Raw genomic sequence first — 20,402 nt, forward strand, 5'->3', positions numbered from 1 at the left:
GTACAATTAATACTTTTAAAAAACAATTTTGCCACTTGTCGACTGAAAATGACATCACCTGTGCTCAGGTAACGACCAATAACAGCTCACCTGTTTTCTAGGTTTGGTCATGTGACATTCACAACATTCATCCCATCCATCTTGAACCCATTGAAAAGAGATACAATGCTGCCATCTGCTGGCCATAGTTAGTGGGTGTGGTTTGATTTCACCACTCATTGACCAGGCAGTGCTCCGCAACACATTGCACCTCCCATTGAGAAAAAAGACAAACATAATAAATGTCAATTAACGTTTATGGCGGCATACGTGATTTTAGTCATCGTTAGGAAGCGTTTTTGGCGGTAAAACCGTTAAAAAGGGGTTGGTAGTTTTTTTTTTTTTTCCCCAGTGTGTGAGCACCACTGCCACCTACTGTGGTGTATGTGAAATTACACTGAAAGGCATAAGTAAGACATACACCTCAGTATCACAAAGACCTCCCCCCCGCCAAACAAAATGGACGCCGCCTCCTTTAAAATCAGCCCACGGTGGATTTATGCGTGTTGTCAGCACTCTAAAAAGTTTGTATCCCGCCTCGCTGCCAAGATGTTCCCTGCCGCGATCTTCCCCTGACCTTCACCCTGGCGCCCGCCGCCGCTCCAATGGGACGTTTTAGCGCACGCCACCAGACACTTAAGGCTGATCGTTGGCATCGACCAGGCCCGGCTGGTTCAAGCCTGCTCAGCCGTACCGATGCCTTTGGGTTAACTTTGCGTCGGTCTCGATCCGTTCCGTGTCAACAAAGTCACGTGACAGCGCCACACAGTGTCGAGGGACGGCGGCGCTGATGTGACCTTGGAGCAGCTACACAAACACTGAGCGGATATGGCAAGCGCGGCGCCACCTGGTGGCATGTGCTTGACTTGCCAAATGATCTTGTGATGCATTCAGGGACAGCTGATGGCAGCGAAACTGAGTGTTCCCAGTGACGCAAATGCGACTCGTTGAGGATCTTTCACAGAAATGACAGCTCATTAAGTCGACATCAAGCCCCTTTTTCTTTCCAGGGATACGATGCATACCCACCAGTTAAAACGACAAAATACAAATAATAAACATCCATCCATCCATTTTCTTGACCGCTTATTCCTCACAAGGGTCACGGGGGCTGCTGGCGCCTATCTCAGCTGGCTCTGGGCAGTAGGCAGGGGACACCCTGGACTGGTTGCCAGCCAATCTCAGGGCACACAGAGACGAACAACCATCCACACACACGCACACCTAGGGACAATTCGGAGCGCCCAATTAACCTGCCATGCATGTCTTTGGAATGTGGGAGGAGACCGGAGTACCCGGAGAAGACCCACGCGGGCACGGGGAGAACATGCAAACTCCACCCAGGAAGGTCCAAGCCTGGACTCGAACCGGAGACCTCAGAACTGGGAAGCGGACGTGCTAACCACTCGACTACCGTGCCGCCCAAATAATAAACACCATATCCTAAATGTATTTGAACCTAAAGTAATCGCAAGCATTACTGCACCCTATTGGCCTCCTTGCCAGTATGTCAGAAAGAGATTTGTTTACAATTATTTGTCATTATGCTAATTAGTTGGAGTGTGACGAAATATCGATAGCGCGATAAATCGTGACACTTTGTCTCCCGATAGATTATCAATACGCCTACACAATTATCGCAATATTTGCAGTTAATATACAGCCACTATAACGGATCAATTGTTCATGACTTATTGAGCAATTACTTGGCGGGCCACTAGGGGGAGTGCCTCATAAGATTGGCGGGGAAAGGTACGCAAGTCTTCAGGCGAAGAAAACTCATCAGCTTACATTTACTTGTGGAAGACAATTTATCTGTCGAGCAACTGACTCGGTTTTGCATACGTTTCTATGAAAAATGTGCATTAAATCTTAAATGTTTACATTTTAAAACAGTTTATGTTTCGACTTTTTGAGGCACACAATTTCTGAGGAATATTAATATTGATTTAATTGGATTTTATATTTAAGTAATTTTATTTATGTATTTACTTTTGCAATGTTAGACACAAAAAAAGTGTCACAGTTTACAAAATGAAGCAATTGACTAAGACACAAGTTTGTTCACAAAAAATGGCCTCTGTTAAGAAGACATTTTGTTGTATTTGTTGAAAAAAAAAATACACTATAAAGTACTCACTGTGAAGAAGACTCCAGTTTTAATATTGTGTTTCAGTCATGGTACAAAAAGAAACATCAGTTCATGTTTTGAGTAGTTTTATCGTGGATTTAGTACCTGAGCAATATATCGATAATCGTATTATCATCATATCATGAGATAATCAATATCCTTGTATCGCATATCGTATCGTGAGGTACTCAGAGGTTCCCACCCCGACTAAACAAGTGTTGTGTTCAAGGACATCATTGGCGCCGGTGCTGATGGATGAACGCAGCCTGCCATCCATTCACTCCGGGCCGGTGTGAGAAAGGACGCCAACTGGTCGTCCATTTAGTCAGTCGGAGTTGCCATTCAATTGTGTGCTGGTTGTGGCGCGGCTGATAGATTGTGGCCCAGCTTTGCACGCTTACGCATGCTCGAGTTCTTGCCATGTTTTTTTTTTGTTTTGTTTTGTTGGCGGCAACATCAAATACTGGCAAGACATGAGAACCTGAGAATCATTCAAAAACGCTCATTATGAAATACATGGCACATTTAAAAATGCTCTCAGTTTATATTTCAGGTTTACAAAAAATAATAATAATAAAATGGCGCCTACTTCTTCCCTGAAGGGTAAAAATGGAGGCATCTATTTGGGGTATGTCATTTAGTTGTTCACGTAAACACAACAGACGTCAATTAGATAGAGGTACAACAAATCCAACTAACAAGTTTCTAAGGAGAAAAATGAGATCTATTTATTAAAGTGAACAACACAGCGGTTAATTAGGGTTAAGGTGTTCACATCACATTACCTTACTACATAAGAATAACAGGCTTAAGCAAGTCCCCCCCCCCCCCCTCCCAAGAATATGCACATTGAATTAATTAGTAGGTGACCATTAAAACTTCCAGCGTAGCCGCATTTAATCCATTAGGAGTAAGGACTTCAATGGGGGAGAACTATACTTGTTTAATGGATAGCTGTCATTTTAATAAAGTCATAAGAAAGTCATCAAAACATTTGTGAGGGGTATCTATTGGAGGTGAGGCATTTAATCAAGTAGACAGCACATTACAGAGCATTTAATAAGTCGTCAGGTGTTATTTGAGGACACTTTTTTATTTTATTTTATTTAGAATGTTAAATGAAAACTTTTTTTTTTCCCCCATAGGGGAGAAAAAGTAATTGTCTAAGGTGTGGTGTTGATTCAATCAAGTAAACGACATTATGATTACTTTCAGAGAAAGTATTTCACTTGCATTTCTATTGTGGGAATGCTTAAAAGTAATTTTTTATTCTTTATTATTATTTTTCCAGGCACATTTTTTCTCACTTTTTTTGCAGTCAAACTCCCTCATAATACTTCCGATTTACACCATTCAAATTTCAACTTGCTGAAAAAAAAAAAAAAATCAAACCTTCTTGGGAATATAATCGTCTGATTCCACGTTACTTACAGTACTTACTCGCGTAATTTAACGTTAAAGATCAACTTTTCCTCATTCACTTTCAATGGGACTGACTAAACAGGAGGCGAGGGTTCGAATCCCACCTTAGGCTGTGTGCATTTCAACTTTTAATTTATGATTCATCTACAATTGATCATTTGTAATTTTCACACAATTTATCTTTCATTGTCATTCCATTAACAAGTTATTGCATTCGATTTAATGTTCAATGACATTCATTGCTATTATTAGTAATTACTAGTAATACTACTAACTACTACTAATTACTAGTTACTAATAATACTACTATTACTACTCTTACTACTACTAGTAGTAATTACTAGTTAATTACTTTGTCATTTTCACATATGTTAGCCTTCAATTTACTTCATGAGCATTCAGCTATTAGCATTCAGCTTTCAGCATTCCCACGCAATTTCTTTAGAAATTGCACTTAGTCTAGTTATATTATGGGATGTCTATTTGAGATGTGGTATCTATTTATTGCCATCACAGTTTTTCATTTGGGGTACGGTGTTGAAAATACATTTGTTTGTAATGTTTTGTCCAAAGGGCAAATAAACGGCAGCATCTATTTGATGAGTGACACTTACTTTGTAACTTGAGTAAGGTGCTTCAACTAAATTATCATATAAAATCAAAAATGTTATTTTTCCCGAAGGGTTAAATATCTACTTGAAGGGGAGCATCCATTCGGTCAGGATGCCACCTCTTGGACATTAACTGGGCACAGGTGATGTGCAGGCGGTTTTTTCACTCAGGCCTTGGCGGAGGTCTCCGTCTCCTCCAGTTGACTGCCTCACTGCATTGAATTGCATTATAGACAGAGAGAAGGGGGGGGTGTTGGGGGGGATGAAGGAAGTCGCAGCCACCTGTGCACATTTCCATCATTCGCTCATTAAAAGTCCCACCACTGCGGCGACTCTCGAACCTCAACACCGGCGATGCCCGAGCCACCCAAGCGATACGCGAACGTCACGTGACGCACACCTGTAACCGGCGTCTCCTAGGTTAGGTGGCCCCCACGGCGGACGAGGTGGAGGGGGTGGGGGCAAAAAATATGATTCATTAGCCCACCTGGGCTGGGACGAAGCGAACAGACGACACGCGAAGACGAAAGGTGCTGCTAAATGGCGGCACATTCGAAGAACTTAACGACGAACGGCGGAATGTGGACGCTTCCACCGGAGATGTCGTCAAACGTATCAACCCCCACAAAAAAAAGAAGAAAAAAAAAAAAAAAGAGATAAAATAGCGTCACTCACCTCCTTCGTGTCCACGACGCCTTTGACGTATTTCCCCAGGACAGTGTCCACGTAAAGGACGCCGGACAGCGCGGCCAGCCACAGCAGTTTCCCTCCGAGCCGCGCCTCCATCTTTCTTGCTCCCCCAGCCGAGGCTCGTCTGTGCTCCGGGCTCACTCCGAGCTGGAGTCCGGAGCGGGAGCGCGCACAGGAGAAACGGGGTAGAGAGAGACAGAGAGAGAGAAGGGGGGGCGCGTTCACGCGGTCTCCCCCTCTGGCTGGTCAAGATGGATGGAAGCGTGCGTGTGCGCATGCGCGCTTCTTCAATGCAGCACACGTTCAAAATGCCAACAGATGGCCTTTTAAAAGGATGTCGTCCAATCAGATGACTCTGACGTCATCCCTTATTTCGTTTCGAGCCACTAGGGGGAGTATAGTGTTTGTACGCTTTGCGTATGTTGTTGCCGTGCTATTAATTAAAAGATCCCCTTTTCTGACACATTTTACAGGTTTAGGCCTATAACACGTCTCGCATATATATTTTATTTAGATTTTTTTTTTTAAATTTGAAACTTAGTATGAATTTTTTTTCATTATGCAGTTTTTGTAATAGAAAATTAAAGTCAAAACATGTTTTTCAGTGGACAAGACTGTTGTGAGCATTTTTATCATGTGACATATACGCGTGAAAAGGTACACATTGTCTATTTTGTAATTTTAAATTATTTAGAACACAGAGGGGAAAAAAATTGATAGAAATTGAAGTACAGTTATGTTTTGTTTTTTTTTTTTTTGCAACACTATGTGTTTATTAGTATTTATCGACTGCATGGCCATATAATCTACAAGATTGTCTGCTTTTTTTTTAATCTTAAATATGGAGTTAAAAAAATTAAAAATGGAGTTAATGTTTTTGCATATTTGCATAATGCAGAAACAAATCAAAAGGAACATTTTTTTCCTTTTTTTAAGCTTACTATTGAAAAAATAGTTACGTTGTTTCAAAGGGGATAAAAATGTAAAGCACTTTTTTTTTGGTTACTTTTATGTATTTTGAAGGAGATTCAGATTAAAAAGAAAATGATTTTAGTCACATAATTTTCATAGTGATGGCATGTCGATTGTAAAAGTCCAATAAAAAGTTTTGAAAATGTCTGTTTTGAATCTGCAAAGATAAAACTTGGATCTTGGCTGTGTAGTGATAGTTGGAAACTAAATACGTTTTCACACATGCACTGCACTGTAACTGCATTTACAGAATAATCTTCTTATTTTCTTCCCGACTTTTGCTTGACTTGTATTATGACGACTGCAATGACACACAAGCGAAGCTCATGGTTGGATAGATTTATTTTTTTGTTAAAAATCAGACCATTTGTGTATGAACCCTGCAAAAGAATCACATTTGACAAACAGCTCTTTGGATAAAAATATCTACACGAGTCGTAACACGGATAAAAATACATTCGACTTTCACAGGTTTGCACTTGTGGTGTTTTCCTTAAAGGAAATGCAGCGTTGTTTCCATCCAGTCCGTGTCTCGTTTCACAACAGCTGATTAGCATTTTGACAGCATGATGCTATTAAAGGTAAATCGAGTCAACTCGCAGCTGTATTGAGTAGAGAACAGATGAACAGTAAATACGGTCTCAACGTTATAACCTTTGCAGTCTTTGGTTCTCAACTTTTGCGCTTGATCCATATGCAAATGTGGGAAAATTTACATGATGCACTTTAGGTCCGTAGCTAACTGGTGCAATTCAAAACAAATTTTACTCAATTTTAAGGATTGATATATATATTAAAAAAAAAAAAAAACTAGTGTCCTCAACATCAACCTCGCTTTTCAATCTGGTGTCCAAACAATGCTGACCGTGAACTCATTTGGATTCAAGGGACAAGAACAAATTTCCCAACTCACAAATCCTACGCATTTGAAATACAAACACGCTGAGTAAAGAAGCGGCCGACAGTCAAACCGGTGAAGTGTCCCCTCTTCCAGTGCGAAACTTTCAACCTCTCTTTTGGAGGAGCCCAATTATTTTTCAAGGACGCCTGTGCCAAGCAGGTCGAGGTAGGCCGGGGCTCAACGTCACTAAATCTTTTTGAAATCTGCCCATCTCAAACTCGGAGTCGGAGTTTGCTGATCCCTAAATCAAAGTTCTCGTCGACTGCAAGTCTTGCAGACGAAAAAAAAAATAAAATATATATATATATATATATATATATATATATATATATATAGAGGCAGCATGACAATTGATTATGCAGCCATGTGGAGAACAGCTTACATTGGTAGAACAGCAATGCTCCAGCATATTTTGACAGCAATAAAGCCACACACACAAAATAAGGGTGAAAAATAGTACACAGTACAATGAGACCCCCCCCCCACCCACCACCTGCAATTTCTATTAACAATTGACAACAATTTTGTAACTGTAGAGAGCCACCAGAAACTCACTCGTCACTTTTTCCGCCCTGTTATGCTGAAAGTAATTAAAAAATATGTGATTTCTCATCTCATAATTTGAATGTGGCAAAATTCTGCATCGACAGATACGGAAGCGATTTGCATTCATTCGAAAAAATAAAATAAAATACTGTTTTTCTGACTAATTTTTTGGGGAGCTTTGTTTTTTTGGAGCAATTTTTTTTTTCTGTTTTTCCTGATTTTTTTTTTCAGTTTTACTGAATTTTTTTTTTCTACCATAAAAAAAAAAAAAAAAAAAAAAATACAAATCTGAAAAACAGAGAAAAATTATTCAGAAAAACTGAAAAAAAAAAAAAATCCTCCGAAAAATAGGCGGGAAAAATATTCAGAAAAACAGGGAAAAAATCCAAAAAACAGAAAAAAAATATTCCCAAAAAACCTCTGAACTCCAAGTGACTTGTTGCAGACCACTGATCTATATATAAGACTGGATAGCCCATACACGCCAGTGCAAGCCGTTGAAGTAACAGGGCGGCCATCTTGTTACTCCAACCTTGTGAACAGACTACTGTATAAACTATGCGGTATACGTACTGTAACTGCAGTTATTGTTACCGCTTACTGTATGTTATTTTATTTGACGTAATAGTGTTTCCTTGTGAACTTTTATTTTGAAAGGTATACAGTACATCCGGTTGGTCTATACTTACACTTTAGTTTCATGCTTCTAGAAGTTACCAAACACAGACGGTATCCCCCCAAAAAATTAGTCAGAAAAACAAGAGGTTTTTTTTCCCCCCCCCCAAGTGAATGCAATACACTTCCATACCTCTCGGCATATGTTTAAAAGTGATAAAAAAAAAAAAAAAAAAAAAAAAAAAACTTGTGGACCCGCCATGAGCAGCAGCAGATATTTAAAAGTGCTAGTTCGGCCTTGTGCTCGCTTGCACTTGATGTCCAAAAAAAATAATTAAAAAGTGCAAGCAACATGCTTAAAAATGGCCACTAACGCACAAGTTATTACTGATTGTATATTTAGTTCAGCATTACTATCGCGGCAACACATCATCAGTAGGGTAAAACTAACCTGTCTCACGACGGTCTAATAGGTCGCTTGCACATGTCGTCACTTCCGCCTCGGATTTCTCGTAGTCGCCATGCTGGGTGGCCTCCATTTACGTAGCGATTCGGTCTAACACGTATCTATCACGTTTGTTTTCTGCGTTTAAAATTGTACATTGTTGCTGCATCGTTGGCTGTTCGAACAAAGCCAAGGGGGAAAATGGTCGGTCTTTTTTCCGAATTCCGAAAATAATTAGGAACCAGGGCCTGGAGACAGAGGAGTGCGGACTCCGGAGGGAAGTCGTTACTTTGGGCTCGTGTGTGCAGCGATCACTTTGTGAGCGGTAAGCTTGTTTACCTTTATTTAATGCATGAGGATTAATAACGTTTCGACCGCCCATATATGGGCAAGTTGCTTATGTTTTGGATTCATGAGCAAGCAAGTTCGGTAGTACAAGCTGGCTAGCGGACGTTAGCCGAAAGCTAACATCGAACATTTTCACCCAAGTAGTGCCAGTGCAAAGTGTTTACTGCTGAAATTGGATTGATTAGTCTTGGGCGTTTAATGCCGATAACATGTTTTTTGGTGGCAAAATGTAAACTTGGAAAAAAAAGAGACAGAAGGGGCTGATGCAAGAAAACAGACCCCCGGTAGCCTACACATCATGCTAAAGAACTTATTCACGGCCACCCTACTGCGGTAAAATAACCAGTCTTTCCATATTTTATTTGTTTATATATTTGTTTATTTTAACAGGTCGCCCTGCGCCCGTTTTTCTGTCCAATCATCCCGACTGGGCTCCAACATTAAAGTTGGGTCCCAAGTTACAACATCTATGTCTCAGCCCAGTCGGTGCCAAGATATGAACGTGCACAGGAGAGACAAGCAAAGAAAAGACGACTCGAAGTGGCAGAGATTGTTGCAGTTATGCAGCCAGATGGCTCCAGTAACCTGTACCCTCAAGTACTGCTGACATCATTGACTCTGGTATGCCACTCAGAATTCATTACATGATATATTGTATGCATGAGTGAATGTATGTGTTTGTTTGTGTGTGTACACGCACCTTATATTTTAGAGACATTTGGAAGTGTTTATAGAAATAAGTATTTGCCTGTAGCAATGTTCATACATTAAAAAATGCAACAAAATGTGTACATTTCTTTTACACTGACAAAAAAACTATACTACTTTACTATATTAAACCTATTACTGGTACCGTATTTTTTTGTGATTTTTTATTTTTTTTTTTCTTTAGGGATCTCATGCCACACCGACTTGATTGCCAATGACATGATGGAAACGAAGGCGAGCATCAAAGCATTGGAGGAGGACAACATGCGACTGTTTGTTTGGCGCTAATAAAGGCAGCGATTATACAAATTCTATTGTTGGGTTTGTTTACAAAGCTGTACATAATACAAATGACAGGATTTGACTCAATGTGCAATATGGTCCCTCTTAAAGTAATGGCATAAATCTTTATTATTTCTAAAAGCACAAAAAAATGAAGTGAATAATGATTAGATGTAGTAATTTCAGGGATAAAATTGAACTGTTAATTAATGTAGTTTATTTTAGCACAGGTGCCTACCATCCTGAGATGACGGTATGATGTAATGTTGATGGGGTACGCAATGACTTTCATTATGCTATGTACAGAGGAAAAAGTTGCTCTCTTTTAAATTTGTTTAATGTAAGACAAGTGGTACTGTGTTACAGTTTTCCCAATAATCCTTGTTTCACACTTGTCACAAAACCACTGTCCTTTTGGCAGTCTAGATTGGCACACTTCAAGTGATATCATTTGATTTTACAATCTGCTGCAGCACAAAAAACTACTTTATTCCGCATCTTTGAAGTACATGAGCAAGTGGTAGGTGACAGCGGCTGAGCAGGAACACTGGAAGTCCACTGCTGATCTAGTAAATGCTCTCCCGAGCAGTTCAGGTAAGGAGGGGATTTTGGGGAAAAAAAACTCTGGCTTTTCCAGCTGGCCAAAACGAGCGATCTGGGTGGACTCGCTCAATCACACTTTGTCCACACCACAAAGTCGCAGAAGTCCGTCCAGTTAAACTCATCTGTGCCTGAATCTGAAAATATGACAAACATTGTAATGAAAATATGAAACATAAAATTAAATAAACTACAAAAAGTAAAGCCATACATACCTGGTAATACTATTGGTGTTGTCGTGACAAGTGATGGGAATTGTTGCCATCTGGCACCAGACAGAAATTGGGTGTTGTGACAGCCTCCTTAACCGTGAGATCATAAGAAAAGCTGTCAGTATGCTCAGTAGTTACCATGAACACGTTTTATTGTACTGGAAACTGAAACTAAAAATACGTCCTCTGAGAGTGGTTAACCTTAACCATTTAGAATAAGTTGATTAAGTAACATGTAACTAGTGAAAGGGTAGCATTAAATTTAATTAAGCCACGGGGAGGCTGTGCAGTTACTTTTTATTCTTATACGCTCTGCCATATTTGCCTGTTATAAAATGATTAGAAAAACCACATCAGGTAAACCCAGCTGTGCATGTAAACACAATGATAACAGGAAGCCTGAGAACAAATCAACATTTTTGTGTGCAGAATTAGCAACACCATGTGGTTTACTTACGTGCAACAGCAACAGTTTCTTCTGATGCGATGTTAAAGTTTACACTCTGCATCCACCCGCTTACAAAATAATTGTAAGCCTCCAAGGATTTGTTGGCGTGTTATGGAGCATACACGAGGTAGGGAAAGATGTCCAGAGATGTCACATTTGGCCAGCAAGCTTTCTCCGTCAAAAAAAAAATCACCCTTGGTCAGGACGTAATTAGGATCAATCCCGCCACACAGAGACACCTTCTGCCTGTATCGTTGTTTTTTGATCTTCCGGTAAATCGTGAAAATACTGCGAAAATTACATCAGGTTGATAAGCTCTACCGTGTAACTCGCGAGTGTACCTTGTGAACCGGCGGACACCCAATATGGCGCCCGAAGGAAAAACTCCCATGATGCATTACGATGTGCAAGCGACCTATCCCAGCTCACGTTCCCTATTAGTGGGTGAACAATCCAACGCTTGGTGAATTCTGCTTCACAATGATAGGAAGAGCCGACATCGAAGGAAAAAAAAAAAGCGGAAACGTGAACCGAAACATAAGAAACTTCAGCAAAAGTGCAGAGAGAGCAAAAGTGGAGGCCGTCTTCCTATTCAACGGCTTTTCTCCATCAGTCTGACAGCAAAATGTGGCGGGAAAAAATATGCGGCGCTAATCCACCCGTCCGACTTTTGCTGCCGAAAATCCCGCTCAAAAAGTCTACAGGGGAGGATTTTTCTGCTCGTCAGATGAAAATGCTAAATGCTCCTCAAGGGCCTTAAAGGGGAGCTAAACACAATTTTTTTTTTTTTAAGCAAGAATATATTTCAAGTGCCAGCACTCGTCCAAACACGCTTCTCTGAGCAATAACTGCGTTCGCGGAATAAGAATTAAACAGAATTAATTCATAAATATTGGGCGCAATCATTTTCCTTAAGAAAAAACACTTGAGATTGGGGCAAGCCGCTCGTCGTCAGGCACATTATCTACCACGTCGAAAGAAATTTGTCAGTCTGAGCCATAACGATGCAGCGAGGGGATAGAAAAAAGGAAAAAAGAAAAAAAGAAAAAAAAAAAGAAAGAAAAACCGTTCTATGACACTGAAAGCTGCATATGACTGAAATTCTAATACATGTACAGTGATGCTGCCTTAAAACCTATTCTCCATTATTTGCTGCGAAAAAAACATTCACAGAAAAAAGCCCAGTCTAATATCAAAATAGTGCTTTGGTGCCATCTTGTGGCATCTACAGGAAATCATAAACATTTTTGTGGATGTCAATTACTTGCAGATTTTTTTTTATATACTTTACAGGTTGGTAACGCATTTGAACCTGGAGGGGCAAATACGAACACGGCAGAATAAAACTACAATAAAGCGCACCCCCGCATATTTGCGGGTCGCCATTCAAGGGTTCACCTATAGTTGTGCTTGAAATGTTACATACATACATACCAAAACTTATGAGCACAACGGTAAATGTACAGTACGAAAAGCTACCGGTAAACGTTGCTGAATGACACAAAAATTCAACGCGATGAATTGTTTCCAAAATTGACGTGCACATCTCATGTCAACTTCATTCTATGAAAATATCCAAAAATTGCCACAGTATTTTGGATTTTATGGACTTTTTCCTCACTATACAGTGTGCTCAGAAGTTACATACCCCAAGACCAGGGGTATGTAAACTTTCAAGCACAACTGTATTTGTGGATTTTAGTATTTCCAGCATTTATAACTTATTCCCAATTTATATGCGTTTTTTTTTTCCCCCCCAGACGTAAAATTCTGCGAAAGAAAGTAGTAAAATGGGATGCCGCATACCATAAAAGCTAAAACATGGTAACAGGTTGTGACGGTCTGTGGAGAAGCAGCATTAAATTCAAACAACAGCAATGTTCCAGCATATGTTGACAGTAATATATCCATAAAAAAAAAACAATAAAAAAAAAGTGTGGATTTTTTTGTTTGTTTTCTTGATAACTGTCAATTGACTTTCACTATTCATAATCGGGCCCGGTTGCTACCCCACCATAAAATGTAGGCTGTACAGTAAAATGACTCAACTATTTGAATACACCTACAAGAAAAGCAATGAAGATAAACCAGAAACTAATAATACTGTCACCTAGTGGCATTTTACAGGCACTGCTGAAAGTACTTAAGCATTAAGTAGTTAGTTTAGCATCTGCTGCTAAATGACTGAAAAATGTTCTTTCCTGATTGGGCCGAAATCTCGCAAAATCTGATCCAAAAATGGATCCACTGATATCGAGATGGTCTTGTGGCTGCGTGATTCCAGCGAAGCATGTTGGAGTGAGTTGAGGAGGCTTTGCCACCATCTTGTGACCAGTTCTCAACATATTTGATCGCAATTAGTCGTAGGCTCGGTCCCATTACTGTACTGTCTCGTGTCTACGCCTCCTCCTCCTCGTGCTCTCAGCACACATTGTTATGAAGAAAACATTTCAATTTGCTGCAGAGCCCAGAGCAGCTGTTCCTTGAACAAGAACCGAGAAACGCTCACGTGGTGGAATCAACGGCACAGAAGGTCAGTACGACGCTACACAAAAATGTGTAGATGGAGATATAATGAAATGAACAACATATGATTGGAAAAACGACAAATTAATTATTTATTTATTTTTGATAATTCGAATTGTGCCGCGAGTCAAGAGTTAGCGTCAACAAAGTGAGCCGTATTGACTACGGATGTAACGATAATGGCAATGCCGTGATATCGCGGTATTAGAGCCCCAAGCAAAAAGTATGTAATGAGCAGTCTTGGACGAGCACTCGCGCAGACGTTTTATTCTGCAGATCAAACTCAGATAAAAAGCATGAAACAGTCGTATGGTCATTCCAAAGTGCAACATCTTGACTTTGAGAAACAGGAAAAGAAATGAAGGAAAAAACTGCTCAGTAAATGTTACTTTTATAGAAAAAGTGCAGGGAAATAAATGTGGAATCACTCCATTCTGAAGAAAAAAAATATGGAATCACTCCATTTTGAGCAGAAAATAAGGACACACCCAGTCAATTTTGTTTTCTTAATTGGGCACCTGCCTCAAATGACATCTGCTCGTTAGTCAGAAGTTAAAATGCACCTAAATACTAGTGATGTGTTGAAATTTTTTTGTCTTTGTTTTTCATGATTCCATATTTTTTTTCCCCGCAGAATGGAGTGATTCCATATTTATTTCCCTGCACCTGCTCTATAAAAGTAACATTTACTGACCAGCACGATGTTTTTTCTTTTAGTGTTTCTGAAAGCCAAGATGTTGCACTTTGGAATGACCTTACGACTGTTTCATGCTTTTTATCCGAGTTTGATCTACAGAATAAAACGTCTGAGTGAGTGCTCGTCCAAGACTGCTGATTCCATACTTTTTGTGGTAGAAGGGCCAAAACATCCCAAACGAAGATTAAATTGCACTAAAAAAAACAAAAAACAAAACAAAACAAAAAAACTAGCCATTAGAAGGTGCTAGCAATGCATAAATGGAAATCAAACGGATTTTTTTTGTTTGTATTTTTTAACAGATGTGCTGTTTATAATATGAAAACAATATATGGTGGCAGTTTTAATAGCGTGATATTGCCGTTATCGTTACATCCCTACTGATAAGCCCGTGAAGGATTACTTTCCACTCCAGAAAGTGGCCAGACATCTGATCTCTGCCAAATAGATCCGTGTTGCTAAATTCGATTTCCTTAAAAGCGTGAATCACCCTATCACGGATTTATGCAGGACTGCTGACAGGTTTTCAAAGCAGAGGGTTACTTCCTCTTTGTGGTCTCGGCATCACCTTGCCGAAATTGGTCCCGTTCTTAAGCCCCGACACTCTCAACGCCATTTTGTGTGATGGTCACAAAGCCGTCCCCTTCGGCCATTTTACCCCCGAGCCCCGCGTCCAGCTCACCTCCGCCGAACAGGGAGGCGGCGTCGGCGGCGCTCCTGTCGGTCCGTTCCAGCTTGCGGTGCTTGCGCGGCTCGGGCGGCGGCGTCTCCTTCTGCGTGAAGACGGCGCGGATGCGCTCGGCGCACACGCCGGCCGCCTCCCTGGTCTCCCGCGAGAGCTGCGACAGGCTGAGGAAGCCGTGCGGGAGGTCGTCCACCACGCACAGGGTGACGGGCTGGCCGACGGCCCGCAGGCGCTTGGCGAACATCACCGAGTCGTCCAGCATGGGGTCCAGGGCGCACGCCTGAGGAGAGCCAAGGAAAGCGGTCGTGTCGGGCATCTTAATCGAGGGATGAGAGGAAGGAAGCCATATTTGCCTTCTTGCTGACTCACCGGAGCCGTTTTGAAAATCGCAAACAAACGCAATCTGTCGAGGAGCTTATGTTGTCATCTCTCGAGGTTTGTTTGTTGGTCAGCCGCATTATGTGCAAGCTCCAGTTTCCAATAGAGATCGGTCGAATACTCTTTCAAATGATTTGCTATATGTATTTTATAGTTTCATATTTGGCATTCACACATTCACTCGCAGCCATTTTCACTGAAGCAACCCCCTTCGCTCCAGGCTGTTTTTTACTGGATTTTGACTCATTTTGCAAGGCACGCAATATATTGTGTTCTATTGCTATAAAATCATGGAACCTACCAAAAGAAAGATTAAAGTCTCTTCTTTCATCAATAAGGAAAAAAATAGCATTAGAATATAGCTAAGTTTTATCATTATTCACAAATCTGCTTAGAATTGTTGGGAAACAACTTGTTTTCATCATGGCCCTGGTTGATCTCTTATACTCTGCTGCCACCTGCAAGCTGGTTTTCTAATTACTACCATTTTTATTCACCCATTCTCTGAAGTTAAGAGGCTGCATCAAAGCCTTCTGTAAAAAACAAAAAAATAAAAAACAAAAACAAAAATTAATACGTCTTTGGGACACGTGATACGTTTAAAATAGAACGTATTTATACAGTTTTGGGAGTAAATGAGTGAACCTGCGTCACACATCACAAATGTTGAAAATCAGATTTTCGTTTTTTGGTGTTGGGGGGGGAAAAAAACGTCTTTTCGAGAACATTTTGTTTGACATGATGGCCTACAGAAATGTGAAAAGTTTCAATTAAAAATAACCATAAATAAGCTGATATGGGCTAGCCTGAGGGGTCCTCAGTATCACTATAAAAGTAAACTCTTGTAATGTCAGGAAAAAAAAAAAAAAGTTGAAATATTACCCCCCAAAAAAGTCAGAATATTAGAAAACAAGGTCACAATGTAAAAAGAAAAAGTAATTGGAAAATCCAGCTGCCTTCCAACTGAGTAATTTGTGCAAAACGTAGCTTTGAATTGATTGAATGGCCCATCGAGTCATGTCAAACAATCACGCTCACTCGCAGGTGGGAAATCCAAACACCTTGCTAATGATCTTGCAAACACATGCAGACGGCGTAATGGCTTCATTTGCACATTGGAATACATCAACGTTTCGTTTCGTTATTCCAGCTTTTTAGCATGCAGATGGTGAACACAAATCATCCGACACTGTGTGTCACTTACCACAATGTGCACGGGCGGCAGAGCCTTCAGCAGGCTGTCCGGGGCCAGGAGGGGCGAGCAGAAGGGATCCTTGACCACCGGCGAACTGTGCAGCTTCATCTCGGACAGCTGCTCCGAGCGCAGCGGCTCGAAGCCTAGCGGGAACTCGGAGCCCTCCTCGCCAACAGGGGGCGGTATGGCCACCGAAGACAAGTCGCCGTGCACAGGTGAGCGCGTGTCCGCGGAGATGGAGAAGTGGACTTCTTCAGGCTGCGTGACACACAAGAGGGAAATGTGACACTGGCCTAAGAGTTGACATAACACAAGGCGACACTAATTTGAGGAGAAAAATGTTGATATTAAGATATTACAATACCAAATAAAAAAAACTATGTTAAGAGAATATACATCAGAATGTTACAAGAAAAAAAAAGTCACAATATTACAAAAAAAAAAAAAAAGAGGTAATGGTATGAGAAAGGTTCTAAAATTAAAAGAATAAAGTCAAAATCTAAGAAAATAGCACTATATTAGTTTGTTTTATTTTACAACAATAAGATTAAGAATAATAAAAAAAAGTCCTAATATTTTGAGAATAAAGCCAAAATATGAGAAAAAGTCTGTACATTGTACACTGTACATCTACTGTACATTCGAGATTGTATTTTATTTTACAAGAATAAAATGATAACGTTTAGATTAAAAAAAAAGAAAAGAAAAAGAGTACTAATATTTTGAAAATAAAGTCAAAATGAGAAAAAGTCAGTACTGTATGTTAGATTTTTATTTTTTTTTTTTACAAGATTAAAACAACGTTAAGATTAAAAAAAATAGTCCTAATATTTTGAGAATAAAGTCATAATGTTACAAGAAAAAAAAAATGTTTGCAGAATGATGATTTAATGTTACAAAAGTTGTCATTCTACCTTTAAAAAAATATATAGTTATGAGAAAGAAGTCGAAGGAAAAAGGAAAAAAAAGGCTTAATGTCAATAATTTTGTAATGTTACGAAAACAAAAGAAACATCATTACAAACTCTCAATGCTACTGACACAAAATTAAAATATTTGGAGTGAATAGACATTTAAAAAAAAAAAAAAAAAAAAAAAAAGGCCTTACTTAAGAATTAACTGCAAATCTTTAAATCTGTTTAGAGGAAAAAAAAAAGTTGTTCGGAAAAAAGTTATTGCTTGTTATGTTGTTTCACACAGACTATGATGCCAAAACCTTTTTGCTCTTTTAAATGACGTTCACTTCAAGAGGACAAGGGCCCCTTTTCAGAGAAAAGCATCAGCTGGGGGGGAAACAAACACAAATAAATCTTGGCGTGACCTACAGCTCGCTCAGACACAAGCGGCGCACAGTGGGAGTCGGAATTATGAGCTCCGAGGTCCTGGCACGTCTGGCTCTTCACAGATAACTTCCCGGCGAGGAATTCCGACGGGGCCACGTGAGGAGAGGAGATGGACGCCTCGGACACGCTCGTCCTCACCGCGTCTGAGACGACAAAAAAAAAAAAAGAGAAATTCAATCGCCGCCGCTTGAATTAATAATCAACCGCGGAGGAGGAGTTGGCTTGTTAGGCGCTCGGCCGGGAAAATTTATGGAGGCGGTAATGAACGATTACTGTCAGAGGCCTTCTGTTGCAGTCAGGTGAATTGATATGAATGGATTTACAACCGTGGAAAACAATTGGGAGGACCGAAGTGGACCCAGAGTAAAGACAATCATACGAGTAAAAAAAAAAAACAAAAAAAAAAAACAATGTGATTACTGTAATCACCACACAAAAGGACAATATCTCTCAAAAAATGTTCAGAAAAATCTCAACATCCACTTTCAAGGTGCGTCATATCAAAATGCTGACTCAGGCAACATTATTGCACAGGTGCGCCTTTGGCTGCCCACAATAAAATGCGGAGTTCATTTTCTTAGGTCACACATTTTAAGGGAGCACGAGATTTTATTATTAGGTTTTGGGTGAATTAATGAGCACAAACTCACATGCACGCACGTATTAATAAAAAAAAAAAAAAAAAACTTTATGCGTCCCAATCTCCCCATTTGAAGTCCGTTTTACTCCACCAGAGATCCATTAGAACAATAAAAGTCCCGCCACGGGAGTCTTTGCTTGGTAAAAAGCATCTTACCAGTGGCTTCTGGTTGCGTGCTGGGCGGGTTGGCGGCTCTGTTGGAGTCCAGAAGCGAGTGGATCCAGTTGGACGCGCCCTGCCGGAAGTCTCGGAGCAGCAGCGCCGTGTCCCTCCTCACCATGCTGAGTGTGCTCACCTTCTCCACCTGCTTCTCCGTCTGTGGCTCATTACCTTGGGGGACATTAGAATCATGAGTGAAGCCAAGTGAATGAGGAAAGGTAATAAAAGTAAAATGCTAGAATAGTAAACAAACGTGATGATTCCAGACAATTTCGGCGAGGAGGGAATAAAAACAAATGATAAGTATTGACGGTAAACAAACTATAGGCAAAATATATAGGAGTAATTAACACGGCCCCGCCTCCACCTGTCAGACAAAACATTATTGCGAGTGCTGATTATTTACACGCTGCAATAAGAAGACCCGGAAAGTAATATATATGCAAATAAAGAGAAGTTTACAGGAACAACTCCTGCATCTGAAACATTTATTCAAGAAAATAATCGCTTTCTAAATAGTCTCATTCATTCAATCCTATGAGGGCAGATAATTATTAAAATTAAAAATGACAAAATAGAATATGTTTTAAAATGACTGCAAAGACACAGTTAGGATTTTAAAATATTGATTTTCCCCATAAATAACGTCATTGAATTTACATGTTTAACTCATTCACTGCCACTGACGACTATTAACGTCAAAACTAAATTTTTACTGGGCTGGCAGTAAATGAGTTAAACTACTACTAAAGCACCATAAAACCTTATTATACGCTATATGTGCTTCTTAGATGCTCCATAAATGTAAACACAAGTTCAAATTTAATTATCAAAGCTCAAGCCAGGTATACACAAAACGATTTGGATCTGGAACCTGCTTAGAACGCGATTCAGTTTACGTAAAAAAAATAAAAAAAAAACCAAAAAATCCCGTTTATGTCCTGTGTGAATATATATATATTTTTTTTTATAAAGTCACTCTCTGCCAATACGGAATATTTCTCAAGTTTTACGTCATTAAAGATTATTAAACAGCGACTATAAAAAGTCTAAACACCCTGTTCAAATGCCATTTTATATATATATATATATATATATATATATATATATATATATATATATATAGAAAAAGAAAACCAAGATAAATCATTTCAAAACTTTTCCACCATCAGTTTCACCTAAAACTTGTACAGCTTAACTGAAAAAAAAAAAAAAAAAGTAATAATAATAATAAAACAAGCGAAGTGTTCAGAATGATCCAATCACATTCCATCTCATGTTAAATGGGACTCATTTGACACGTCAGATTAGTTAATAAATTCTATAATAAACATGTAGGGACTGACCAAATATTATTATTATTTTTTAAAAGAAAAAAAAAAGAGCTAATTTGAACATATTAGGTTTCCCTAAACAGTTATGATAAGCAAATTTGATGACTGCTAAATTGAGATCTCGCAGCAAGTTTTTAAAGACCCCCCCCCCCCCCCCCCCCCCCAACCCCTCCAGTGATTTTTGTTTGAATTCCAAACAGTGTGTACAGCAGTGTTAACTTTGACATTTTCATTTTGTTTAGTTATAGTCTTTTGACACTCAGCTGCTGCCGTAATTACTGTTTTTCCATTGACTCCTTTTAGTTCATGGCATAGAAGTTATTTTATTTTTTATTTTATTTTATTTTTTTAAATATGGACACTCATCATTAGTATAGCACAACGTTAGCGTAGGTCTCCGCATCGCCTCCATAGTAACAGAACTGCGTCACAAAACAAGGACTCCCTATATCCAACTGCGCAGACTCCAGATGAA

The 20,402-nt window shown here is 39.6% G+C and overlaps 2 protein-coding genes and 2 long non-coding RNA genes across 7 annotated transcripts in view; 1 reads left to right on the top strand and 3 right to left on the bottom strand.

Moving 5' to 3' along the window:
- tmem145 (transmembrane protein 145) overlaps positions 1–5,358 on the bottom strand; it is a 33,253-nt gene extending 27,895 nt beyond the window's left edge. Inside the window, exon 1 of one of the 2 annotated variants that reach the window (XM_077528085.1) lies at positions 4,879–5,358. In XM_077528085.1, the coding sequence (XP_077384211.1) occupies positions 4,879–4,989 (111 nt within the window). In that variant the 5' untranslated portion in view covers positions 4,990–5,358. The remainder of the gene's footprint in view (positions 1–4,878) is intronic. The other variant, XM_077528084.1, reaches the window with a different exon arrangement.
- An 831-nt stretch (positions 5,359–6,189) lies between these two features.
- LOC144022546 (uncharacterized) lies at positions 6,190–14,245 on the bottom strand. The gene is made up of 2 exons (XR_013284358.1): positions 10,526–14,245; positions 6,190–10,447 (listed from the first exon to the last, which is right to left on the bottom strand). It is a non-coding gene; the product is annotated as an uncharacterized LOC144022546 (long non-coding RNA).
- On the top strand, positions 8,400–9,737 carry LOC144022545 (uncharacterized). Its single transcript, XR_013284357.1, has 3 exons — positions 8,400–8,697; positions 9,111–9,341; positions 9,613–9,737. It is a non-coding gene; the product is annotated as an uncharacterized LOC144022545 (long non-coding RNA).
- A 40-nt stretch (positions 14,246–14,285) lies between the features above and the next one.
- lipeb (lipase, hormone-sensitive b) overlaps positions 14,286–20,402 on the bottom strand; it is a 31,466-nt gene continuing 25,349 nt past the window's right edge. For all 3 annotated transcript variants that reach the window (XM_077527801.1, XM_077527802.1, XM_077527800.1), the window contains 4 exons: positions 18,591–18,764; positions 17,777–17,937; positions 16,461–16,709; positions 14,286–15,158 (listed from right to left, as the gene is read on the bottom strand). In XM_077527801.1, the coding sequence (XP_077383927.1) occupies positions 14,784–15,158; positions 16,461–16,709; positions 17,777–17,937; positions 18,591–18,764 (959 nt within the window). In that variant the 3' untranslated portion in view covers positions 14,286–14,783. The remainder of the gene's footprint in view (positions 15,159–16,460; positions 16,710–17,776; positions 17,938–18,590; positions 18,765–20,402) is intronic.

The sequence above is a fragment of the Festucalex cinctus genome, chromosome 7, assembly GCF_051991245.1.
Source record: "Festucalex cinctus isolate MCC-2025b chromosome 7, RoL_Fcin_1.0, whole genome shotgun sequence".
NCBI classification, from domain to species: domain Eukaryota; kingdom Metazoa; phylum Chordata; class Actinopteri; order Syngnathiformes; family Syngnathidae; genus Festucalex; species Festucalex cinctus.